The 20,015-nt window shown below is 40.8% G+C and overlaps 1 protein-coding gene across 1 annotated transcript in view; it reads left to right on the top strand.

The window, feature by feature from the left end:
• Window positions 1-20,015, top strand: part of DYNC1H1 (dynein cytoplasmic 1 heavy chain 1) — a 41,272-nt gene that overhangs the window by 7,317 nt on the left and 13,940 nt on the right. Inside the window, exons 10-52 of the mRNA XM_072337632.1 lie at window positions 177-326; window positions 616-762; window positions 892-1,032; window positions 1,174-1,350; window positions 1,459-1,569; window positions 1,653-1,772; window positions 2,004-2,243; window positions 2,765-2,920; window positions 3,287-3,400; window positions 4,001-4,111; window positions 4,192-4,401; window positions 4,785-4,931; window positions 5,101-5,267; window positions 5,922-6,095; window positions 7,621-7,786; window positions 7,864-8,052; window positions 8,137-8,331; window positions 8,996-9,278; window positions 9,533-9,633; window positions 9,961-10,120; window positions 10,244-10,487; window positions 10,666-10,849; window positions 11,342-11,554; window positions 11,721-11,959; window positions 12,080-12,236; window positions 12,552-12,779; window positions 12,981-13,211; window positions 13,342-13,482; window positions 13,750-13,983; window positions 14,550-14,756; window positions 14,852-14,973; window positions 15,343-15,508; window positions 15,751-15,914; window positions 16,177-16,306; window positions 17,005-17,138; window positions 17,398-17,512; window positions 17,629-17,790; window positions 17,868-18,082; window positions 18,168-18,372; window positions 18,511-18,684; window positions 18,782-18,901; window positions 19,031-19,151; window positions 19,455-19,650. Coding sequence (XP_072193733.1) covers window positions 177-326; window positions 616-762; window positions 892-1,032; window positions 1,174-1,350; window positions 1,459-1,569; window positions 1,653-1,772; window positions 2,004-2,243; window positions 2,765-2,920; window positions 3,287-3,400; window positions 4,001-4,111; window positions 4,192-4,401; window positions 4,785-4,931; window positions 5,101-5,267; window positions 5,922-6,095; window positions 7,621-7,786; window positions 7,864-8,052; window positions 8,137-8,331; window positions 8,996-9,278; window positions 9,533-9,633; window positions 9,961-10,120; window positions 10,244-10,487; window positions 10,666-10,849; window positions 11,342-11,554; window positions 11,721-11,959; window positions 12,080-12,236; window positions 12,552-12,779; window positions 12,981-13,211; window positions 13,342-13,482; window positions 13,750-13,983; window positions 14,550-14,756; window positions 14,852-14,973; window positions 15,343-15,508; window positions 15,751-15,914; window positions 16,177-16,306; window positions 17,005-17,138; window positions 17,398-17,512; window positions 17,629-17,790; window positions 17,868-18,082; window positions 18,168-18,372; window positions 18,511-18,684; window positions 18,782-18,901; window positions 19,031-19,151; window positions 19,455-19,650 — 7,361 coding nt within the window. The remainder of the gene's footprint in view (window positions 1-176; window positions 327-615; window positions 763-891; window positions 1,033-1,173; window positions 1,351-1,458; window positions 1,570-1,652; window positions 1,773-2,003; window positions 2,244-2,764; window positions 2,921-3,286; window positions 3,401-4,000; window positions 4,112-4,191; window positions 4,402-4,784; window positions 4,932-5,100; window positions 5,268-5,921; window positions 6,096-7,620; window positions 7,787-7,863; window positions 8,053-8,136; window positions 8,332-8,995; window positions 9,279-9,532; window positions 9,634-9,960; window positions 10,121-10,243; window positions 10,488-10,665; window positions 10,850-11,341; window positions 11,555-11,720; window positions 11,960-12,079; window positions 12,237-12,551; window positions 12,780-12,980; window positions 13,212-13,341; window positions 13,483-13,749; window positions 13,984-14,549; window positions 14,757-14,851; window positions 14,974-15,342; window positions 15,509-15,750; window positions 15,915-16,176; window positions 16,307-17,004; window positions 17,139-17,397; window positions 17,513-17,628; window positions 17,791-17,867; window positions 18,083-18,167; window positions 18,373-18,510; window positions 18,685-18,781; window positions 18,902-19,030; window positions 19,152-19,454; window positions 19,651-20,015) is intronic.

The raw sequence follows: 20,015 nt of genomic DNA, 5'->3' as shown, positions 1-20,015 counted from the left end.
GTTGGTGCTCACCAAAAAGCCTGCCAGAACTCTTACACCTCTTATATGTAGTTGCTTGGTAGAGGAGCACTTGGTTCTCTGAGACATCACAGTGTATCTGCTGTCAGATATGTTGACAGCGAGTCTCTTCATGCAGTACTGTGCACCTTTTTTCCAATGTGGCTTCCTTTCTCTAGATTGAAAGAATCCTGGGTGTTCGCCTGCAAGCCGGGCTGAGAGCCTGGACCCAAGTTCTTCTGGGGCAAGCAGATGACAAAGCAGAAGTTGATATGGATACAGATGCTCCACAAGTGAGCCATAAGCCTGGTGGAGAACCAAAGATCAAAGTAAGTGGCTGGTGCTTTGTTTCATGGCTGTTTCTTTGTTATGTATGTGGTGGGGGGGAGGGCATTTGTTTCTTTAGTTTCTGGTCATTCAGTGCAGTGATTTTTAGCTCAGGCTTTTCTGGCAGATAAGCATTTTTTCTGCATCTGATTGTGTAGAAATACTAAGCTTCACTCGTGTAAGTGTTAGTTGCTTTCCAAGAGCAAATGCTGCTTCTTGAAGTCCCGAATTCTTGTCAGTGTGGGTTGTAGTAGCATCTTCCAGTACTGAGTATGTTCACTGTTTCTGCAGAACATCGTACACGAACTAAGAATAACCAACCAGGTGATATACTTGAATCCACCAATTGAAGAGTGCAGGTACAAACTTTATCAAGAATTGTTCTCATGGCAGACAGTAATCCTGTCACTACCAAGAATCCAAAGTCAGAGATACCAGGTGAGTATCACTATCTAAGTCTGAGCAATTCTTTTTGCTTTGTACTTAATTGCATTCAGCATTAGTGTGTTACTGAAGGTCTGAATTCAAGTACACTAAAATTTCATGTATATCCCACGTCATTCTCAGGTCGGAGTGCATTATGAGTTGTCTGAGGAAGAGAAGTTCTATCGTAATGGTTTAACACGGATGCCTGATGGCCTTGCAGCTCTGGAGGAGGCATACTGTGCTGTTGAGGGAATCGTGACTGAGGTGGAGCAGTATGTCAAGGTAGGAAGCTGACACTACATGATGCTACATTTACAATGAATGTGGACTTTGCTCATTTTAATTAAGGATTTTCAGGGCTGGAGGGAACATCATTTAAAATGTACCAGAAAAGTTAGAAATGTTGTGAAATTTCTTTATTAGGTTTGGCTGCAGTACCAGTGCCTGTGGGATATGCAGGCTGAAAACATATACAACCGCCTTGGAGAAGACCTAAATAAGTGGCAAGCCCTTTTAGTTCAGATAAGAAAGGCCAGAGGAACATTTGACAATGCAGAAACTAGAAAGGAATTTGGACCTGTTGTGATAGACTATGGAAAGGTAAGAAATGGCAGTTATTGATTGTGACAAATGCATTAAAATTCAGATGGGGTGCATAAGAGGAAATAACAAGACTAATGACTACTATGTAACCTTGTTCAACTGTAGGTACAATCAAAGGTGAACTTGAAGTATGACTCCTGGCACAAGGAAGTGCTCAGCAAATTTGGCCAAATGCTCGGTCAGAATATGACAGAATTTCACTCACAAATTTCCAAGGTAAGACTCATCTATCTCTAGTTTTTCACTTCCAGATAAACTTGTTCTAGTTCTCTGAAATGCTGACTTATTGCCCCATGCAGTCCCGTCAAGAACTGGAGCAGCATTCAGTGGATACGGCCAGCACATCGGATGCAGTGACATTCATAACATATGTGCAGTCCCTGAAACGTAAAATCAAACAATTCGAAAAGCAGGTGGAGGTATGTTGCCTTGCTCAATGTTTCTTGCTTCAGAGAATGTCAGACTTCACTCGTAAGTGAAGTAATGATGTTAAAGCTTAGCTTCATAGCATTCAAGTCCTCTTGAGAATAAACTGGAACTTCATGTTCCAAGGCATCTGTAGCGAGTGCTTGTTAGCACATGTTGAGTATTTATTCTTGCACTATTAGTTGAAAAGCTGAAACTTAACTTAGAATCACTGTCTCCTACAGCTGTATCGCAATGGTCAGCGATTGCTTGAGAAACAGAGGTTCCAGTTTCCATCCTCTTGGCTGTATATTGACAACATTGAGGGAGAATGGGGTGCCTTTAATGACATCATGCGTCGGAAGGATTCTGCCATTCAACAACAAGTAGCAAACCTGCAGATGAAGATAGTTCAAGAGGATCGGGCAGTAGAGAGCAGAACAACTGACTTGCTAGCAGACTGGGAGAAAACAAAGCCTGTAACAGTAAGCAATGATAATTAATGTTCATTCACCAAATGAGGTAGTTTTTTTGCAGTCAACAAGAAGTAAGCAGTTTATTTTAATGCTTTTTTTTGGAGGGGTGGTACTTTTTCATTATGCATAATTATAAAAGTCTTTTTGTGAGGATTCCATTATTATTTGTTCATTAACTTGTTTACTTGGGTAGTGGAGGTAAGTTAACCCTTAAATTCTGAAATATCTTAAGTACAAAAAGCAAGGCAGCTTTAGTTACTAATAAAACTCAGAGTGAGACAAGTGATGAGTAAGTGGGTGTGGGTGTTGAAAGATTCTGAAGAGTTTTGTGGGGGTTTTTTTCCCCTCCCCTAAAGTGATAATCAGTAAAGCAAAACAGTGCATTTAAAAGTGGGATGGGGCTTTTTCTGGATTTGTATTTTGCCTTCTTATCAGTATACTGGAAACATTTTGTATTCAGACCTTGCTTTTAAGTTAGCTTCAGCTTGACTGTGAACTTTCTGGATTAATATATCTCTTCCAAACTTTAGGGCAACTTGCGTCCAGAAGAGGCTCTTCAAGCTCTTACCATTTATGAAGGAAAATTTGGGAGGCTGAAAGATGATCGTGAGAAGTGTGCAAAGGCCAAGGAGGCTCTGGAACTAACAGATACAGGATTGCTCAGTGGCAGTGAAGAACGTGTCCAGGTATAACCTATTCTTTTTGTCAGCCTCATGGCAAAATGGTTCAGTTCTATTTCTCTCTTCCTTTTGGAAAGTGACTTGTAATCTGTTAAGTAATTTGTGTCAAGATGCAGTCTCCATGGTGAACCAGTTCTAGCCTAAAAAATTGTCCGTGATTTCTTCTATGACTGCCTTACTCTTGTGAAGCTATTAGGTGACAAAAAAACACAAGGATCTGTTCTGGGTCTCTTTAGCTATTGTAATCTTGTTGAATAAGCAAGCTATCTGATTGTTTTTGACGTGTTCAAGATTCTTTCTAACTCCCCCATAATACTTACTGTGAGGAAATGGAAACTAAATGCTGATGTTTGGTTCTTTTTTTTACTTTAGGTCGCCCTAGAAGAGCTGCAAGATCTCAAAGGCGTTTGGTCTGAGCTCTCAAAGGTCTGGGAGCAGATTGATCAGATGAAAGAGCAGCCCTGGGTTTCAGTGCAGCCTCGCAAGGTACTGCGCTACTGTACACATACAAAGTGTAACTACTGGAAGCATATGTGAATTAAGAATTGGACTTCTTGAGATAGAAGTGCTCAGTTGTCACATTCCAGATTATTTGCACTGCTTATGTACCTTTGCATGCATCTCATGAGCATGTTTCTTTAAATGCTAGGCTTGAAATCACAGCATTTGCCACAAGTTACATAATTTTCCAGTGTGATTCCATTAATGAGATTGGACTTTATACAGAGAATATATATAATTTGTGCTATGCTGGTTTTAAGTAGGCTGTTGGACCTCAGTAAGGGAACTTCATCTTATAGCTGGATGAACAGCATCAGATTTGTTTTAAGTGCTCAGGAGGTAGAAAGCAATGGGAACACTAAGCCAAATACACTGCCTATGACAATACAGTTTCTTAATTCTTAATTGGACAAATAAAATTGGATTCTCAGCAACACAGCAACCCCGTCTTACACAAATAACTACAACACTGAAAAAGCTGCTGTAAAAGATTACACTTCGTATTTTCACAGATACCTCTCTGAAATGTTTACTTTTATGAATGCAGTTACATGCACAGATCAATATTTGTTTTGTTACTGACAGCTTCGACAAAACCTAGATGTTCTGCTGAACCAACTGAAGAATTTCCCAGCCCGCTTGCGACAGTATGCCTCCTATGAGTATGTTCAGAGACTTCTGAAAGGCTACATGAAGGTAAATGGCACTCATTTCTAAAATGTATGAACTTTGTAGTTCGTGTTCCAAGGTGTAACTTGCTTTCTTGTCTTCTGTAGATAAACATGTTAGTTATTGAACTGAAATCAGAGGCACTCAAAGATCGTCACTGGAAACAGCTGATGAAGAGGCTTCATGTTAACTGGGTTGTCTCAGAACTGACCTTGGGGCAGATCTGGGACGTCGATTTACAGAGGAATGAAGCAATTGTCAAAGATGTACTGCTCGTGGCTCAGGGAGAAATGGCTTTGGAGGAGTTCTTGAAACAGGCTAGTATCAACTCTCTTATGTATGTACATGATATCAAATCAGAGTCTTTCTGTCAGGTAGCTGACACTTAGGTAGTAAACTTGTCAATCTAAGCTGTTGATAGAGGTGCTCAGACTCCATGAAACACTGCTTTTTGGGAACAGCTTAAAGCTGTGAAAGATTCTGGTGGTGAAACTTGACTCATTTTGCAAGAGTAGTCCTCAATAATGACTGCTAAAAATGCTAGTAGTGTTGTATTCTCTGTCTTTAATAACAATTTGAGCATAAACTCAGAATCCTTGAGTAAAAAAGGAAAACCTGATTACTTGTGATACACTTCTACTTTGTAATTACATGAAAGCAGACATAGTCACTGTTATGTCTCACCTGTCTTTCCCTTCAGATACGAGAAGTATGGAACACCTATGAACTGGATTTGGTCAATTACCAGAACAAATGTCGATTGATTCGAGGATGGGATGACCTTTTCAACAAAGTAAAAGAGCACATTAACAGTGTGTCCGCTATGAAGCTGTCACCATACTACAAGGTAAATGGGAGAGGAAAACTGAAGAATCTTCATTTAATTCTGATTTCCTGTCTTATGTTTCAGTTGACAATTGCATGTGTGTACTTTATTACTCTTAAGTGACTTCCTACTAACAGTTACTGGTCCTGGTATTATAAAAATGAGTGCTAATGCACCATTTATACTTCAGGTGTTTGAGGAGGATGCCCTCAGCTGGGAAGATAAACTGAATCGGATCATGGCGCTCTTTGATGTCTGGATAGATGTCCAGAGGCGATGGGTCTACTTGGAGGGTATCTTCACAGGCAGTGCAGACATCAAGCACTTACTGCCAGTGGAGACCCAGCGGTTCCAGAGGTAACTTTTTAGTTGCTTTATTCCTTTCTTGCCTATCTGAACAGGTCTACCATTTCATAACTTCAGTGTAGCATTTTCCTAAGCCAGAATACCTGGTCTGTTTGGATTACAACCCTTCTGCAAACTTAAGCTTATTAAGCAAAAAAATAAAGCAAAAACTGATTATTGACAACCATGATAGAAGAAGGCTTGTAATAAAAAAGGTAACACGCAGTTTTAAAGGTTTATATGAATTTAGGTGATTTTTCTGAATTCCAGTCAGTTAACTCTAGAATTTTTCTGGCACTGTGGCTGTTAGAAAGCAAGCTTACAAATGTTGCCACAGCCTTTGGTGTCACCCTAAAGTGCCGTTTTCTTCCTCCACTTCGATTTGTCTGTATTTATTCCACACACTTCCTATCAAATCAGAGAATCTCTTTGATGCATCTTTGTGGGAAAGGAAGAAAATTAGGCATTTAGTGGAATCAATGGAGTTAACTTTGTGAAGAAGCTGTACTTTTTTTTGTGGTGGTATTGTGAAATAAATGAAGAACTGTTATTGTAATTTAGCCTTGTGTTCCATAGGGTAGCTGCAACAATTAGAGAAATAACTTTGGAGATCTGGTGGCCTGCAGTTAGTGAATTTACACTGAAGTACTGTTACTTTACTTGCAGCATCAGCACTGAATTTCTGGCACTCATGAAAAAGGTGTCCAAATCTCCACTGGTGATGGATGTTCTCAACATACAAGGTGTGCAAAGATCACTGGAGAGACTGGCAGACTTGCTTGGGAAGATCCAAAAGGCTCTGGGAGAATACCTGGAAAGGGAGAGGTCCTCCTTCCCTCGGTAAGAAGTTGACTGTGGAAGAGAAGTAACTTGCTGTTTCTGTGCAGGAGTACTGTGCTGTTGTGTAAAGCCTCTGCTAGTCTTCGTGTACTGTGTATAAATAAGGGGTTATACCTGTAAATTCGTGACCTCAAAATACTGAATCCAGTCAAAGCTTCCTCTCAGGAGGCAGAACTGAGATTTCTTGTACTTGATCATATGTGGCTGGTTTTAGGGATTCAGAAATTAGAGTAATTACAGCTGATTTCTATAAACTTACAGATTCTTTTCTGAACTGCTTGATTTGGAGGACCAAAGAACAGTATCTTAACTGTCTGTAATCGGGTTATCTAGATTTATCCGTGATAGAGGCTGCTGCCCCTAGAAGGGGGGAAATGAACAAAAACAACGGCAGCAATCTAAGGAAAGAACTTATTTTACTAAATACGAGACACAATATGATACAATATAACTACAACTACTATATCAAACAAGGCAGAGAAAAAGAAAGAGAGAAAAAGAGTCCCGGAGAACCGGGGGCCTACTGCAATCTCTAGGCGACAGGCTGGAACGTTGCTGATAGAGCGAGACGGCAGGGATGGAGCGCTCCAAAGCGATAGACAGGGCGAAAAGAGGGACGTTCCAGCCTGGGAGCGAGATTATATGTGTGTCCTCCTCCTCTGGTGATTCGTCTCTGGCCGCGTTGTCCCCTGGGATATGTAGTTTCCTCCAAGGGCTGAGTACTCGGGATGCTGCCATTCCACAGATCTGGAGCATGAACCTTCCACACTTCCGCATACCCTCTGTTACACTTCCACATACCCTCTGTTACACTTCCACATACCCTCTGTTACACTTCCACATACCCTCTGTTACACTTCCACATACCCTCTGTTACACTTCCACATACCCTCTGTTACACTTCCACATACCCTCTGTTACACTTCCACATACCCTCTGTTACATTTCCACATACCCTCTGTTACACTTCCACATACCCTCTGTTACACTTCCACATACCCTCTGTTACACTTCCACATACCCTCTGTTACACTTTCTTATACCACCAAAACAGTTCATACCGCACATGATGTCATGATGTAGAATATTGACAGCACAAAACCATGACACTGTCACGGTCCAGTATTTAAAGTCCTGGTTCTGACTCATCGCTAGTCATCAACTAGCTTTACATGAGATAATACGAGTGACTTAACATGAGAACATACAAAAGTGAAAGTTCTGCCTGTGTAAGAGAATTAATTTCCAAGCACTGCTGTGGATATTTCAGAGATGGATAAGTAAATAAAATGCTCTACAGTATGAAGCACATATGCATTTTTATACGGATGGTATTACATGAACTGAAGCTAGGTTTTAGAACTGGGCTTTTCTGGTGAACTTATGGTTCTTGCCCTCTTACAGTACTAGAGAAGTGAGTGTCAGTTACTCCCATACAGCATCTGCCTATGAAATGTCCATGTCTATAATAGATAAAAGTGATAGTTGGAGTTTTGATACAGATCTACTTTTAAATAATTATTAGGTTTTACTTTGTTGGTGATGAAGACTTGCTCGAAATCATTGGAAACAGCAAGAATGTTGCTAAACTTCAGAAGCACTTCAAGAAGATGTTTGCTGGCGTTTCTAGCATCATTCTCAACGAAGATAATTCTGTGGTTCTGGGCATATCCTCACGCGAAGGAGAGGAGGTAGATCTGCGTTGTTTCTCTTTAATTAGATTTCATAAATATGTGAATGTAGATTGACTTTAAGTTGTCTCTTTCAGGTGCTGTTCAAAACCCCAGTCTCCATCACAGAACATCCCAAGATTAATGAGTGGCTCACTCTGGTCGAGAAAGAAATGAGAGTGACCCTTGCCAAATTGCTCGCGGAATCTGTTACTGAAGTAGAAATCTTTGGAAAAGCAACTTCGATTGATCCAGCAGTCTACATCTCTTGGATTGACAAATTCCAGGTATCAATATGGAACATCTGAGCATATTGCAGCTTCGTTACTGCAGTGAAGAAAACTGTCTGATGAGGATTTTTTGTTACACAGGCTCAGCTTGTTGTCCTGTCAGCCCAGATTGCATGGTCTGAAAATGTTGAGTCAGCCCTCAATGGTATGAGTGGAGGTGGGGACAGCAGTCCTCTCCAGTCAGTGCTAGCTAACGTTGAGGTCACACTCAATGTCCTGGCAGACTCCGTACTGATGGAGCAGCCACCTCTTCGCAGAAGGAAACTGGAGCACTTGGTAAGTGAAAACCTCCTTTCCTCTTGTGTGTGTTAGGAAGAGAGGCTCTATAACAATTTAATGAGAAAGATCAGTCTAAGACTTATTTTTTCCTCTAAATGATTATTGCAATTTAAGCAACATGCCCTGGTCCTGTAGGTGGCTGTGGTTTTAAACTCTTATGATTTTGCTACATGATGGCATATTATGGACTAGGCTGCCTATTCTAGACGTAAATGTTACTGTTTTCTTTATTCCAAAGTAAAATACCTTATTAAGCTACTATTACTATATAATTTTGTATCTAAATAGAGATTGAGGGTTGGGAGCATAAAATAAAAGCACTCCGAGTTGTTCCTTTGGATTTTTAAAGGGTGGTATTTCACCTTTTTTGGAGCATTGTCTTCATAGTTTCTGGGAATGAAAATACCTTGTTCAGCATTGTAGTGGATTAACAGACTAATGGAGGACCAGGCTGCTTTGCTGAAAGCTAGGAAAGTCCTTAGCAAGAGCAGTCAACATTGTTAGTTCTGTCTTCATATCAGCTCTTTTTAAAACAGGTAGTGTTGGTAGGTCATGATTTCTAAATGGTGGCAGTTCACTGTGCTGATCTGAAAAGCTGTAGAATTCTTGGCTTTACTAGCGATGTACTGCTGCCATCTGAGGGGTTACTTGCATTTTCCAGATCACTGAGTTGGTGCACCAAAGAGACGTTACAAGATCACTGTTGAGAAGCAAGGTCGACAACTCCAAGTCCTTCGAGTGGCTCAGCCAGATGCGGTTCTACTTTGACCCAAAACAGACAGATGTGTTACAGCAGCTCTCCATTCAGATGGCAAATGCCAAGTTCAACTATGGTTTTGAATACCTTGGGGTGCAGGATAAGCTAGTACAGACTCCTCTTACTGACCGCTGTTACCTGACAATGACACAAGCCCTGGAAGCAAGACTTGGAGGGTCACCATTTGGTATGTTGGTAGTGAAGCACAATAAAAACTTAAGAGTATGAACTTTAACTCTCTGAAATGTACAGCTTTAATCTAAGGTTTCAGAATGTTTTTAACTAAGATGTTGAAGAACTAAAGTCTTTTGGGGGAAGGTGTAGCAATTTTAGGTTCCTTACAGAGGCCCATTGGAATAGGTATGCTGGCAGATTATATGGTTAGGCAGTGGTGCCTGAGACCATAAACAGTAAAACATGTTTCTCTTGCTTCAAAATCAGGTCCTGCTGGTACTGGTAAAACAGAATCTGTGAAGGCTCTTGGACATCAGCTTGGCCGCTTCGTGTTGGTTTTCAACTGTGATGAGACATTTGACTTCCAGGTAAGTTGCTCAATTTTAAAAAAATGTGGTCTTTGGTAACAGGTGCTGAGAATCTCATTGGACAGCCAGCAGTGTTTTTTTCTTTCGAAATGATCCAATGCCCTATAACAGAAAATGCCTAAAGCAAAAGTGGGATGAAAAGTTGTTTGCTGGGTGGGGAGCATTCTTCTGTTCTTGTTTGGTTTTGTTTTCTTCTTCAGAACTGGTAGTTCAGCAATAAATTGAGGGAATGGATCCCCTATCTAAAGTACTGTGATCCATTCCTGTTGTGTATGTGTAGGCAAGAAGGATCACGCTACTTCAGTGAATTTTCTTGTCTCTGTGCAGGCAATGGGACGCATCTTTGTGGGTCTTTGCCAAGTGGGTGCCTGGGGCTGTTTTGATGAGTTCAACCGACTGGAGGAGCGCATGCTGTCTGCTGTTTCACAGCAAGTTCAGTGCATCCAGGAAGCCTTGCGAGAGCATTCCAACCCCAACTATGATAAGAGTACGTCACTGTTCACTTCTGGTAGTACTGTGTAACATCTTCAGTGTCCTTGGTGCTGTTTTGTTGCTCAGTTACATTTCTCCCAACAGTCCATGAGTGAAACCACTTTCTGTTTCTTTTCAGCTGCAACACCTATTACTTGTGAGCTGCTGAACAAACAAGTCAAAGTGAGCCCTGACATGGCTATCTTCATCACCATGAATCCTGGCTATGCAGGCAGATCGAATCTGCCTGACAATTTGAAGAAGCTGTTCCGTAGTTTGGCAATGACAAAACCAGACCGTCAGCTGATTGCCCAGGTCATGCTGTACTCCCAAGGTTTCCGTACAGCTGAAGTGCTTGCCAATAAGATAGTACCATTCTTCAAGTGAGTGTCAAGTTTGGTTCCTGTGGCTACATATACAGCTTATTCTAATTTGTAACGTTCTTTGCAACTCACCAAGTACACTGCATTGCAATTATTCCAATTAAACAATGGCATGTATTTTCTTGAATGTTGTGTTGGTCACTGTTGAGAGTCATGTTTTATGTCTCCTGATTCTTAGGCTTTGTGATGAACAGCTGTCCTCCCAAAGTCACTACGATTTTGGCTTGAGAGCACTGAAGAGTGTGCTGGTCAGTGCAGGTAATGTGAAGAGGGAGAGGATTCAGAAGATAAAGCGGGAGAAAGAAGAGCGTGGTGAAGTTGTTGATGAAGGAGAAATTGCCGAGAACTTACCAGAACAAGAGGTACTGTGTGTGTGAACTCTTCTCTGCTGTGACACAGTGCAGGATGCACACCAAGCAGAGCAAACACCCTGCAGCATTTGGTGATTAGTATTATGCCATGGAAGCAAAGTTACGTTACTCAGAGGAGGTGATAATTGATAGCTTAGAAGCACTAAGTGAAAGAAGTGTTGAACTTAGAAGTCCACGAATAATAGCAAAAGGTTTGTTTTTGTGTGAATAATGCAGTCATAGTTCTCATTGCTGCTCAGTTCTTCTCTAGTTTTCCAAAAGTATGATGAGGAAGGGTAAGCAACTACAGCTGTATAAACTAAAAATCAACAGAAATGCGTTTTGTAGTTTGAAGGCAGAGTCTGCCATTAATGGTTGCTCTTATCAAGACTGTGCTAGTTTGGTGCCTTATCAGTGATACTTGTAGGGAAGCGCTCCTTGCTGAACACCCTCAGCAGTGAACTTAGCAAAAAAGCCTTAACTAAAACATGATTCTCTCTGCAGATCCTGATCCAAAGTGTATGTGAAACCATGGTACCAAAACTGGTTGCAGAAGACATTCCGTTGCTGTTCAGTCTCCTTTCTGATGTATTCCCTGGAGTGCAGTATCACCGTGGGGAGATGACAGCCCTGCGAGAGGAGCTTAAGAAAGTGTGTCAGGAAATGTACCTTACCTATGGTGATGGAGAAGAAGTTGGTGGCATGTGGGTTGAAAAGGTAAAACATAAAATTGAAAACAGTGTGCAGTTGGAATTAGTGCAAGAGTAAGACTTAATATTCTTTTTAATTATGAATTTTCTCACCTTAATTGAGCAATAAATAGAAGGTTCAGAGGACTGCTGAAGTTGAGACTTCATTCACACATTAATTTTTTTTATCACAGGTTCTTCAGTTGTACCAGATAACTCAGATAAATCATGGATTGATGATGGTGGGTCCCTCTGGAAGTGGAAAGAGCATGGCATGGAGAGTACTGCTGAAAGCTCTTGAACGACTGGAAGGTGTGGAAGGTGTTGCTCATATTATTGATCCTAAAGCAATCAGCAAAGATCACCTCTACGGTACTTTGGATCCAAATACCAGAGAATGGACAGATGGCTTGTTTACACATGTCCTGAGAAAGTGAGTCTTTAGTAGCACAAATGAAAAGTGGGGAGTGGACGTGTACCCTGCATATTCTTGGCTTTATTTTGTCTTTGTTCACTGCTGTCTGTAAAACTACAATGATTCTTTCAATTACAGGATCATAGACAATGTGAGAGGTGAATTACAGAAACGTCAGTGGATTATCTTCGATGGAGACGTAGACCCTGAATGGGTTGAGAACTTGAACTCTGTTCTGGATGACAACAAACTGCTGACTCTGCCAAACGGAGAACGTCTCAGCCTTCCACCAAATGTAATGCTGCTTTTTTAGTGTGACTTTATGACTCGATTTCATGCAAACTTGTTGCTTTTTTCTTGAGTTGTGCTCTTGCCATTCCTATTTCTTACCGTAAGCAGGGGAGTTAGCAGGAGTTAGGAGCTTTGGTGGAATCTATTAAAGCTTAGGGTAACAGTTTGCCTATAGCAGTTCAGTGCTGCCAGTTCTTCAGAGGCTAAGTACAAGCTGGCTTTTAAAACAAGGTCTGGCAAATGGGGTTGGTAATTTTTTAGGGTTTTGGGTGGAGTTTGTTTTTAACTTCAAAATATGTTTTAAACTTGTGTTCTTCAGGTGCGTATCATGTTTGAGGTACAGGATCTGAAGTATGCCACTTTGGCTACTGTATCAAGATGTGGTATGGTCTGGTTCAGCGAGGATGTCCTCAGTACAGACATGATATTCAACAACTTCCTGGCGAGACTCAAAAGCATTCCTCTGGATGAGGGTGAGGAGGAAGCTCAGCGAAGGCGGAAGGGCAAAGAAGATGAAGGCGAAGAAGCAGCATCCCCAATGTTGCAGGTATCATGAGTATATGGTCTACTTCAAATCTCTGTCAGCTTCTCATAGAAAAGCTGACTTTCTTGTTAAATCCTTTTACTTTTTTTTTAAAAAAAGAACGTTAAATTAAGAAGCATTTCAAACTTAAAAAGAAAATTACTTCCTGCTAATCAAATGAGAAGCAAATGTTTTGAGCAGCGTTTCTCTCTCTCCCCTCAACAGATACAGAGAGATGCTGCAACTATAATGCAGCCGTATTTCACATCCAATGGCCTTGTAACCAAAGCACTTGAACACGCTTTCAAGTTGGAGCATATTATGGATCTCACCCGTTTGCGCTGTCTTGGTTCTCTGTTCTCCATGTTGCATCAAGCTTGCCGCAACGTAGCCCAGTACAATGCCAATCACCCAGACTTTCCAATGCAGATAGATCAACTGGAGCGCTATATCCAGGTAACGATAGTATGCTGCTGAGTGGTTTCTGTATTTGATGTATCAGAATAGTAGCTAGACTTCATTTATTGTACATGAAGTTCTGCTCTGTTGCTGTATGAACAACAGCTTCTTTTGCTGCTTCCTACAGAGGTACTTGGTCTATGCAATCCTCTGGTCTCTCTCTGGAGACAGCCGTCTGAAAATGAGAGCAGAGCTTGGAGAATACATTAGGAGAATTACTGCTGTTCCACTGCCAACTGCACCCAACATTCCCATAATTGACTATGAGGTAAAACTTCTCTTATGCAAGTATTGCTGCTTTGTAGTCTGGGAAGCTTGGTTTAGATTTTGGAGATGAAGTTGGGGAATAAAAACACTAGGTTATCTTAAGTTTTACAGTTTCTGGTTTTCCAGAGAGTGTTTCTAAGCTGCGTGTTCCCATAATCACATCAAATTCTATGCCACAAGCTATTCTGTGGTTCATAAACATGTATATTTTAAGTAAAATTGAACTACATTCCTGTTCTTAGTTCTCATGGCATTTTTGTGTTCTTAGGTGTCTATTACGGGTGAGTGGGTGCCATGGCAAACCAAGGTTCCTCAGATTGAAGTTGAGACACACAAAGTGGCAGCTCCTGATGTTGTAGTACCAACCCTAGATACAGTTCGCCATGAAGCATTGCTGTATACCTGGCTGGCAGAACACAAACCCCTGGTACTCTGCGGCCCGCCAGGCTCTGGAAAGACCATGACCCTCTTCAGTGCTCTCAGAGCCCTGCCTGATATGGAGGTATGCAAGAGTGTGTAGTCACGTGTGTGTGTGTGTGTGTGTGTGAAAGTAGCAACAAGTTGCTGATTTCCTTTTAGATGAAATTAGTCTTGCTGTAGTACTGATGCAGTTTCCTAGCTTGAACTCAGTAGTGCTTCCATCTTAATTAGTCATATGTCAATGCAGCAAAAAATAAAAATTATGGCAAGTTTAAATTCATTTCACAAGATCCTCAGCCCAAAAGGTAATTCCTTCATATCTAGCATCAATGATTGCATGAGCATAACTCTACTTGGTATGGAAAATTTTGTAGTAGTGTTTTAAGAACAGCTGTCATCCGTGAGTATTTAGGTAGCAAAGCAGTGAAATAAAGCTGTGATGTTCCTGCAGTTGGGCAGGAAGCATTGCTACGTGGTAAATGGAAAACCTGTGGAGGGAGACATACAGTTTACTGTAGTCAGTAACTTCAGCAATAGATGGTATATGTTCTTCTACTGTTGAAAGCTGAGCTGTAGGGTACCTGTTTTCCAGGACACCCTTTCAGGCTGTAGTGTGGTCTAACTTACTTTCTCTTCACTATTTTTAAGGTGGTTGGACTCAACTTTTCTAGTGCTACTACTCCAGAACTGCTCTTGAAAACTTTTGATCACTACTGTGAGTACAGGCGTACACCTAATGGAGTGGTGCTGGCTCCTGTGCAGTTAGGAAAGTGGCTGGTGCTGTTCTGCGATGAAATCAACTTGCCAGATATGGATAAGTACGGCACACAGAGAGTCATATCCTTCATTAGACAGGTTTGTTTTCCTTTGTAGTCACCTATATCATAACAGTTATCTTCACAGAAACTTAGTGTTATGCTGATGTTGGTTTTCTGTTTTGTTTTTTCCAGATGGTGGAACATGGAGGATTCTACCGTACATCAGATCAGACGTGGGTGAAACTGGAGAGAATTCAGTTTGTTGGCGCATGTAATCCCCCTACTGATCCTGGAAGAAAACCTCTCTCACATAGGTAATACATCTGATAAATAGCTCTGTGTAGCTACAGAATAGCAAAGTCAGAATTGAGGCAATGGGTATGGAATCCATTCTTAATATTCTTGTTTAATACCAACTACACTTACATTGTATTCTTCATTTTTGAAGGTACCTGCTAGTTGCTTCTTATTCTGACAGTCAGTGGCCTTGTTGTTATATTTGAGTCACTGTCTAAAATGCAGAATGCTTTTTGGTCCAAATTGCTATGGATCCACCTGGATCAACTGCAGTTACTGTTGTGATTTTTTTTTATCAAGCAGTGATTTAACTTGGCAGAAAAACAAGTAAAATAGGATAGTCTGTAACTTGGCCTATCAGACTCTCAATTATGTTAATCTTTCAGGTTTTTACGACACGTTCCTGTTGTTTATGTGGACTATCCTGGACCAGCTTCACTCACTCAGATATATGGAACATTCAATCGTGCAATGCTAAGGCTGATCCCATCACTTCGCACATATGCAGAACCTCTCACTGCAGCTATGGTAGAATTCTACACAATGTCTCAGGTAATTTGTTGACTACAACCCAAATTCTAATTAGTCTTCATTTTTGCTAAATCACTTTAATGTGTTTAACACATGTACAACTGCTCAACTAATTACTTGTTTTCTGGCGAAAGCTTCTGAATGCAGCCAGCAAAGTAATAGATGGCAACTTGAGGCCTGTACAAGTGTGGCACAGTTTTGAGATGAAGTAACTATTATATATATGCTATATTTATAGAACTAACAGATGTTTGGCTTTTTAGGAGAGATTCACTCAAGACACGCAGCCACACTACATCTATTCACCTCGTGAAATGACTCGATGGGTGAGAGGTATATTTGAAGCATTAAGACCACTAGAAACCTTACCAGTTGAAGGCCTTATCAGGATTTGGGCCCACGAAGCATTACGTCTCTTCCAGGACAGGTAAGAAACATGAGATGGGGGAGAGTGAAATTAAGAAAAAAACAGTGCAAAATGAATTTTCCCTACTCCTCGCCTGCTTCCATTAGAAAACTGAAGTGTGCTCAGTGTTAAGCAGCTGGACTATTTTCTTTCGTGTCAGGTTAACACCCTTGTGAATAGTAACTGCAGAGCAGAAGCACTTTGTTAGTAGCACTGCCACGTGAGGTGTCTATATCCTTCCACTACAGAGGATTTGTAGTCATGATATTTTTTCTTTTTCCAGACTTGTAGAAGATGAGGAGAGGCGTTGGACTGATGAGAACATTGATATGGTTGCTCTGAAACACTTCCCCAACATTGACAAAGAAAAAGCTATGAGCAGACCTATCTTATACAGCAATTGGCTGTCAAAGGTAATAAGTAGTAACAGAACAGTTTGGGATCAATTAACTAGTGTAGCTCTTTTGCCTACATTAACATGAGAATGATTGTGTTTTCTATTTGATTAAGCTGATTTCTGAGAAGTTCTTGCTATGATTACCTGAAGTAAGTGACCACAGAGTTGATAGTTACTATTCCCGGGATGCTATCGGTACTGTGGGGAGATATGCCACAGTGCATAAAAGAAGTTTTAAATGATGTTTCTGTAGAATAGGATAGAGATTTCTGAATGTTGCTGGCAGCTGCTGCTTATGGAATCTCCTAACATTGTAAATTTTATGGTGGACTGCTTCTCACAGTCTGAATAGGTAGCTACTGCAGGGCTTTCTGTGGAAATATTACTGCATCAAGTCATGAGTCATTCTGGTCTGCTAATCTTCTCTGTGACCAATAGCAGATGCTTAAGAAAGGCTGTCTGAATGGGGGAGCGAGGGAGATCAAGTCTATTATGCTACTTCCAAGTCTCTTTGGTGACTGACAGCTCAAGCTGAGTTTCTCACAGGTCCAGTAGATAAAATGTTTAAGTTGTAGACATGCCTTAGTGTGTGTAAATGGATACAGCATTCTTAGACTTATATTAGGGGATGCTCTGTTAGATATTCTATTTTTTCTAGTATAAAATTGATCCCTGAACAAAATAACCTTCATCTTACATTCCCTGCTCTTCTAGGATTATATTCCAGTGGATCAGGAAGAACTAAGAGACTATGTGAAAGCTAGGCTTAAAGTCTTTTATGAAGAAGAACTTGATGTACCACTTGTTCTGTTCAATGAAGTCTTGGATCACGTATTAAGAATTGACCGGTAAGTTGAAACTTCAGTTGCTGTTGGTGTTCATCATATTAAGGGACTTTTTCCAAAGCGGAGCTGCCTGTACACAGGCTGAGAAAGGAGCTTGGTCTCGTTCTTGTCCATAAACGATCTACTGGCACCCAAAATAGCAGGATTCTAGCTAGAGATATGTGGTTTGGGTTTTGGTGTTAATTTTGAAGTTTAGATAATCAAGAAAAAAGCTTTACTAAGTTGGTAACACTTGACCAAACCTGCTGTGTTCTTTTCTCAGAATCTTCCGTCAGCCGCAGGGTCACTTGTTGCTTATTGGAGTCAGTGGAGCAGGAAAAACAACTCTCTCAAGATTCGTTGCCTGGATGAACGGTTTGAGCGTGTATCAAATTAAGGTTGGCATGCTGGTTTCACTTGACAACAACAGTCAGTTGAAGCGTACTTCATAAATACCTCTACAAAAGATTCTACTGAAGGGAAGTTATTAATAACAAATGTTAAATGTTTCCAGGTTCACAGAAAATACACAGGTGAAGATTTTGATGAAGACCTTAGGACAGTTTTGAGACGTTCTGGCTGTAAAAATGAAAAAATAGCTTTCATAATGGATGAGTCAAATGTGCTGGATTCTGGATTCCTGGAGAGGATGAACACTCTCCTAGCCAATGGAGAAGTAAGGATATTACAGTGTAAACACATTAAGCACCTTTTTACTACTCTAATCTAACACAAAATTATCCTTTGAATTAGGTTCCTGGTCTCTTTGAAGGAGATGAATATGCCACCCTCATGACTCAGTGTAAAGAAGGAGCACAGAAGGAAGGTTTAATGTTAGATTCACACGAAGAACTCTACAAATGGTTCACCAGCCAAGTTATTCGCAATCTCCATGTTGTGTTCACTATGAATCCATCTTCTGAGGGCCTGAAGGACAGGGCAGCTACCTCTCCTGCCCTCTTCAACAGGTAGTTGCTGTACATTCAAGTGTACATTTTCAGTACTATGAAAAAAGTATTTTGGGGAATCCTTCACAAATGCTTTGTATTTCAGATGTGTTTTGAACTGGTTTGGAGATTGGTCAACTGAGGCGCTGTACCAAGTTGGCAAAGAGTTCACAAGCAAAATGGATCTTGAGAAACCAAATTATATTGTGCCTGATTACATGCCAGTTGTGTATGATAAGCTGCCACAACCACCATCGCATAGGGAAGCTATTGTTAATAGCTGTGTGTTTGTTCATCAGACTCTTCATCAGGTATGTTTTACTATATTGCTTAACTTGTGTTGTTCTCTAGGCCTCAACATCATGCATCAGTTTACTAAAAAGTACGGTATTTAGCATTTGAATCAGTTTAAAACCAGTGAGTGATCAGCAGCTCTTCCTTTCCTAAAGGCTAATGCTCGTCTGGCAAAACGAGGAGGCAGAACCATGGCAATCACACCACGCCACTATCTGGATTTCATCAACCATTATGCCAACTTGTTCAATGAGAAACGAAGTGAATTAGAAGAACAGCAAATGCATTTGAATGTTGGCCTTAGAAAAATCAAGGAAACAGTTGATCAGGTACGTATCTTTAAAACTTTGCTCTTTGTAAAGGTTGGGGTGATTAAGTGGATCTCCATGTTTAATCTGAATTCTCCCATCTGACAACCTAACACAGGTAGAAGAGTTGCGGCGTGACCTAAGAATAAAGAGTCAGGAACTGGAAGTGAAGAATGCAGCAGCCAATGACAAGTTGAAAAAGATGGTGAAAGATCAGCAAGAGGCTGAGAAGAAAAAGGTAATAATCTTTGTTACATCTCTCATGCATAATAAATATCCTTGGTTATAACAAGAACCTGTGGAGTTAAGTACTTGAGGAAGTTCAGCTTCTAAAAAGCAGCGTTTTGTCTGTGAAACCTCCACCTAGGTCATGAGCCAGGAGATTCAGGAACAGCTGCACAAACAGCAGGAGGTCATTGCAGACAAGCAGATGAGCGTGAAGGAAGATCTTGACAAGGTGGAGCCTGCTGTCATTGAAGCACAGAATGGTATGTCAGCAGTGAAAGAATCATGCTATGGGGTTGGATCTAAAACTGAAATCTAGTGATGTGCTTTGTTGTGATCTGAGAAATAAGCTATTTTGAGACAAAAGTAAGTTGTCTGTGGGCTGTTGTCCAGTTAACTTTAAGTGTTTGTCCAGTGATGTGTTAGTTTTGAGTGTTTATCTGCTACCTCAGCTTCCTTTGAAAAGCCTGAAGCATTTTTACAGGTCCAACAGCCTTTAGCAGACTCTGCTAACGATTTGTTTTCCTCTTCCAATCAACATTCATCATCTTTCTGACACTGGTTAGCTGTGAAGTCTATAAAGAAACAGCACCTGGTAGAGGTCCGTTCAATGGCTAATCCACCTGCAGCAGTGAAGCTAGCACTGGAGTCCATCTGCCTACTTCTGGGTGAAAGTACAACTGACTGGAAGCAAATACGTTCCATCATCATGAGAGAGAACTTCATTCCAACTATTGTTAACTTTTCTGCTGAGGAAATCAGGTAAAGTGGAAGAATGTCTTATGTGGAAAAAACTATTCACAAAGGCATGGGAAGTCTCAGTTGGACTTTCATTCTTTGTAATTGCTTTTGTTGTCCTTGACTTATTCTGAGACTACTTTTCTCCTGCACTTGCTACAGGGAACAGATTACAGCAGCAAAGATGTAGTGTATAAACTCGATCAAAACAATTGCTGTTGGGTAACTTCAGGACAAAATTCTAAATCATAGTGCTGCTGTCCAAAGTCACGTTACTGTTTTAAACCAATCTTCCAGCAATATCACCAGGTTGCTCAGGCTCATGTAGCTGCCCCTGAGTCTAAGCAGGAGGTCAGATGAAACCTCCTGAATTCCCTTGCAGACCCAAA

This window comes from Excalfactoria chinensis, chromosome 5 (genome assembly GCF_039878825.1).
Source record: "Excalfactoria chinensis isolate bCotChi1 chromosome 5, bCotChi1.hap2, whole genome shotgun sequence".
Taxonomy (NCBI): Eukaryota; Metazoa; Chordata; class Aves; order Galliformes; family Phasianidae; genus Excalfactoria; species Excalfactoria chinensis.
Note: the sequence above shows the minus strand (reverse complement) of the source record. Positions and strands in the feature narration are given on the sequence as shown.